This window comes from Polistes canadensis, unplaced genomic scaffold (assembly GCF_001313835.1).
Source record: "Polistes canadensis isolate GaletaPanama2010 unplaced genomic scaffold, ASM131383v1 scaffold_20, whole genome shotgun sequence".
Classification (NCBI taxonomy): Eukaryota; Metazoa; Arthropoda; class Insecta; order Hymenoptera; family Vespidae; genus Polistes; species Polistes canadensis.
In genome coordinates, this window is record NW_014569567.1 from 846024 (window position 1) to 851686 (window position 5663).

At 26.3% G+C, this 5663-nt stretch overlaps 2 protein-coding genes across 2 annotated transcripts in view; one reads left to right on the forward strand and one right to left on the reverse strand.

Moving 5' to 3' along the window:
* Positions 1–406: 406 nt before the first annotated feature.
* Positions 407–3466, reverse strand: LOC106793914 (Bardet-Biedl syndrome 4 protein homolog). Its single transcript, XM_014761205.1, has 10 exons — positions 3288–3466; positions 2826–2968; positions 2629–2741; positions 2412–2506; positions 2083–2245; positions 1834–1987; positions 1304–1426; positions 1029–1200; positions 692–885; positions 407–623 (listed from the first exon to the last, which is right to left on the reverse strand). The coding sequence occupies exons 1-10, from the start codon at positions 3367–3369 to the stop codon at positions 534–536; spliced, it is 1329 nt and encodes a 442-aa protein (XP_014616691.1). The 5' UTR covers positions 3370–3466; the 3' UTR covers positions 407–533.
* Positions 3467–3898: 432 nt separating this feature from the next.
* LOC106793879 (solute carrier family 35 member F5) overlaps positions 3899–5663 on the forward strand; it is a 5368-nt gene continuing 3603 nt past the window's right edge. The window contains exons 1-6 of the mRNA XM_014761157.1: positions 3899–4160; positions 4240–4253; positions 4686–4902; positions 5022–5159; positions 5252–5308; positions 5392–5655. Of these exons, the coding sequence (XP_014616643.1) occupies positions 4741–4902; positions 5022–5159; positions 5252–5308; positions 5392–5655 (621 nt within the window). The 5' untranslated portion in view covers positions 3899–4160; positions 4240–4253; positions 4686–4740. The remainder of the gene's footprint in view (positions 4161–4239; positions 4254–4685; positions 4903–5021; positions 5160–5251; positions 5309–5391; positions 5656–5663) is intronic.

Here is a 5663-nt window from a genome sequence, read left to right on the forward strand (position 1 = left end):
ATTGCATAATTATCTATACATGTCAATTTAAATATTATACATATTTATAATTAATATGATACACACATATAGTATTTAAAAGTATATGATTCTTTTAATTAAATACATGTTGTATTCATTCAATGTGTACATTCTCCTCCTGTATGAATGAAATTAGTATCTCTCATCGATAATAGATATTAAAATAATATTTATAAAATATATCTATCATTTGATAAAGTATACATTTCTTGTATTGAATCATATATATTAATATCTTCCTTAGAAAATTAAAAATCGTGGGAATTATTGTACAAGTGCTTGAAATAAAAATTGACTTACCTTAAATCTTCAGTGATGATTACGAGATGACGATGAATATAAAGAAACACTGTTTTTAAAAAATAAAACCTAGAAACATTACATATTTTGTATTGTTAGAGTTTATATTTTAAAATACAAAGCATATTAATGATTGTCTCGTTCATATAAATAATTAATAATTGTTAATCTTCATTTTATGTATTATATGTGTAAAAACTTTTCTCCGTTGTTTAACAATTTTTCTCTTGATTACTAATTAACTTTTGCTGTTGTTGTTGTTGTTGTAATTTAATTGATAGCTTTTTCGCCATTTGTACTATCTGTTACACATAAAAAAAAAAAATAATAATAACATAAAATATGAGAAAAGACAAATCTAATAAATCACCTGCAAGTCAACATCGATAACAGCCATAATATCGTTCAAAGCCGATAATATTTCCGAAGCTTCTGTGGTCTTTCCAATGGCATCAAGAATTACAGCATAATTAATGAGTACTAATGGATCTTGAGGGGACAAAGAATGAGCCTTGTCTAAAGCTTTTTCAGAACCTTCTAGGTCATCGAGTCTTTTAAGAGCCACTGTTAAAAGTGCATTCTTGAATTGATAAATAACGATAAATCTTGTTATATGTGTTTATAAATATCCTAATATTTTGTATGTCAATTTTAATATAATAAAAGTCATACCAAAAAAGAAAACATATTAATCATAATGCACTTACATCCAAGTAAAAGATACGGCATTGGATTCTTTGATGCTGCATTGACAGCAGCGCATAAATAAATTGCAGCTGATGCTGGTTGTCCAGTTGTAAGAAAGACTACACCCAAATTATAAACTGGTAAGAATGCTAATGGGTTCAGATAATGAGCTCTTTTTAAACAACTAATAGCCTGAAATTTAATAAAAATCTATTCATATTATATCTTTTTGATTTTTTTTAATAGTTTTATTTCGAATATTTTTCTGTAATTAATATACAATTGTATTACTTACAGCAACGAATTTTTGCTTTCCATAAAAGCACATACCAACATTGTTCCAAAGAGCCGACGATTCGGGCGTTAATTGAGCCGCTAATTTATATTTAGACAATGCTACGTCGTATTCACGATTTTTCTGAAAAATAAAAGAAAAAAAAAGTGGAAAGAAATTTAATTGTCAATTATCGAACGAAACTCAATACCGTTCATCAATGGACATTTATCTGAAATCTATAATGAAATTTCCCTCCAATCTAACGAAAGAAATCATATACTAATGTTACTTTAATTATTGTCTACCTGCACGAACATACGTGTATTTATATCTTGACATTAGATTTCTCTATATCTTAAAAAAAGTAAATTTATTCTTGAAAAAGAATATTTTTATATTATCTTAAAATTTCAATAACGTATAACTACTATCTTTTAATAATCTCATGGCTTGCAATTAGATTGATTTCATATAATTACCAATTATAATGCTTGATTTTTACCATAAACATAAAAATAATAATTATCTGTTATTTTTATTCGACTCACTTGCATTATATAGGCAATTGGCAAAAGAGCTTTCGAACAATTAGACGTGTGAGCTAAAGTTATTCCAAATTGTTGAAATGCTCTTTGAAAGTCTCCTATTCTTAGATATAACAAACCTAATTCTGTAGATACTGTCACGCTCTCAGGACTTCCACTAAATTAACGAATAATTTAATGTCGGATTAATTAAAATTCGATTAAAATACCAATGAAATTATATCATTATTTTCATTATTGATTAAAACATACTTTAATGCAGCAATATACATATTTTTAGCTTCTACTATTTGATCTTCCATCAGGTGCACTCTTGCAAGAGCAAGATAGGGTAATTCATTTTTCGTTAATTCGATCGATCTCTTAAATTGTTTTTTCGCTTCTTGTAATTGATCTAACTTTACATAGCATTCTCCTATAAAAAAAATGGGATTTGATTCAATAACGTTCCTTTCATCCGCACGATACAAAAACAATTAAAAAAATACAAAAATCTAATGAATAATAATTAATAAACAATCATAAAAACATACTATACACTTTATATATTTAATTTATTAATTAATTTAATTAATAATTACCAAGACTATAATATATTTCCCAATCGGGTAAGATACTTATTTTTTCCGCTTCCAAATATGCTTCAACCGCACGCTTATGGCTACCCATTATCAATCTAAAAGAAATACTTAAAATAATAAAATTCTACTTATACGAATGAGAGATAATAAATATGATCGTGTAAAAAAATAAAATAGTTCTTGAAATTTATATAAAAAGAAATATACAAGTACTCACAAGGATTTAGCTATTTGTTTAACGTTATTAACGTTAGATGAATTTACATTGTAAGCTGCTTGAAAACTGTCTAAAGAATCTTGAATTTTACCTTCTTTTCTCAAAATAAGACCCTATGAAATTAAAAATTAAAATAATATTATTATGAAAAAAAAAAAAGATCGAGAGACAATCGACAATAATATCAAAAAACTTACCTTTAAGTAATTAGCATATTCATTATGACCATTTGATTTTATTAATTCTTCCTCAATAAGAATTTTACATATCTTATGTTCGCGTCTCGTGTAATGACGGTGCAATAACCAATTACGAATTTCTGTTGATGGTATCTCCACGACTAAATAAATTTAAATAACAATTAATTTCTTCTTACATTGACATCTCCCGTGAATGTATTGTAATTTTATTACTTTATATGTATGACCTAATTAATAATAATTACTATAAATAAACTAATTTATTTTTAATTTTGCAATTAAAACTACTTTCATACATTATAATTGCCGGCTGAATTAATATTTTATATATAAAGATAGTTAATATACAATTATAATATATAGAAAATATGTAACAAATGAAAAATTCGAAAATTATCGTATTTTTGGATTATTTGAATTTTTGTTAGTTATGTATCTCCTTAGTAACAAATATAATACCTTTCTTCGTTCTATCATCTCTCAATCGTTGTGAAACTGTTGGTTGTTGAATGCGTCCGTTGCTCAGCGCATTGTTTGCCATTATCACTATACTACTACGTTTATTTAAAGCTCCTTTGCCGATAATGTATGTAGTTAATAGCTAGTAGTCATACTACTCGAATACCATTCGTATAATCGAAGAATCTGTTGTGTTAGCCGTAACTCTGGTAACCATTAAATTCTAAATATTTAGACACAAATTATAGATCGAGAAGATACATTTTATAAAATATAAAAAATATCAGGTAATATATGTAAATTTATTTTTATTTAAGAAAACTAATAATTTTTATTTATATCTTTCTTTAATAAATATAATTCTGTTTATATTCTTTTTAATTCATGATTATTTTTATCTGTTCAATCAATACTGAATGGGATATACAACAAAAATTATTATTTTAGTATTCTATATGCTATTTATTTCTTTTTGTTTTTATCTTTACTATAATAAATATTATACAACTTATTGTTATATAGTAAATATTTTAATTCATATTCTACAAGCAGCGCCAACGTGGCGATAAACGAAACTACGGAACGTCATCTGAAAATTAATATGGCCAGAAACGGTTGTCATTACGTGATAACGAGATATAAATGTTGAAATAACAGTGAAAGTACAAGGAAATCGTAAAGGATATTTTAAAATATAAATTTGTTATTGTAATAAGATAAATAAAATAAATACGTTATTTAGTATAATAATAATAATAATTTAAAAAAAAATATGCTTATCGACTTCTCATTTCAAGATGTAAAAATAGAATTTATTCTAATACGATAGATTGATCGTGAAGTGTTTTGAAGAGCAGATGTTATCTGCTTGCGGTAAGTTTCTTATCAATAAGTCATTCATTTTATTATCAAATTAAATATTCTAGCAAAAAATATTTTTTTATTTTTATAGGTTATTTTCAAACGGTATAACTTCGTAATGTATATATACACGCACAGTTATTCCACCTGTTACCTACATGCACACTACTATCTAAAATTATGTCAGTTTCATTATTTCTATATAACAAATATTCAAACGTAATTGATGTTAAACGTATGTCACGTTTTTTATATTACATAAATGTACAGTTGTTCACATTAAGCCTTGAAATACTTCCTTGTTTACTCTCATATATGCATTTTTACATTGTTTTATTAGACTGTATTATAGACCGCATATGTTACATTTATTAAATTGATTAATAGTATAGTGTTACATTAAATAGGTATATCTCTTATACGAATACACAACGTGTAAATGATGTATACAATTTTTTATTTCATTTATTTTCAATAGTAATATATATATAATCCTTCAAAATTTTCTTTAAAAATATTTTAATTATCTAATTTTAGTGACCGAGATAAATATGAGCCCATAAATGTAAAATAGTATTAACTATTTTACAAAATGAGTTGTTCTGTGGAATTAAGACAACGCAGACAACAGGGGATGACGGAGGATCCTCATAGGCTTGCAGCAATGATGAATAAATCGCAGAGACTTGTTTTAGGACTTTTGGTTTTATTGTTGGTTGATATTATTTGGGTTTCAAGTTCCGAATTGACAAAAGTAAGATTGTTGTTTAACGACTGTACGATAACTTATTTGTGGTTCTAAATATTTTATACAGATTTATTTTGACACTCAACGATAATTGTATTTTATACAGTCATAAATTTATATTTCAGTATATTTATAAAGAAGCAGCTTTTGAAAAACCATTTTTTAGTACATATATAAAAACATCTATGTTTACTCTTTATTTACTTGGTTTATGCTTTTGGCCCCCATGGCGGGATCAATGTAATAGGCCAGCCACTTATATGGTATGCATACAAACAAAAAATATTTTTGTAGAAACTTTTATTGATTGTGCAGCGCTTACCTAAATGGTAATTTGTTGTTTTCAAACATTTAGTTCATAGACCCAAATGTCGAAGATGATAACTTCTACACAGAAGCTAATACAAGTTTGGTAAAAATAATTTGATATCTTCATAAATTTATAGTTGCTTTAAATATAAAACATTAATTATATCCAAATTGATACTATTTTAGAGTGATCCAACATTTGTACCAATAAAAACACCAGATCATTGTGAGCGTTCTTCTGGCACGGAAAGTGACGATTCTTCCATTCGATCTGTAAGATTTAGCAAATTAGCTGAAGTCAGACATATGTCAGAAACTGACGCTACAGAAGCTTTACTAGCCAGACTAAGTTATCAAGCAAGCATCAGAGCTGGGGAACATGCTCGACGACAAGCTAATAAATTTTCTGTTCAAAAAGTAGCGAAAATAGCACTTATGTTTTGTTTATTTGTAAGTAA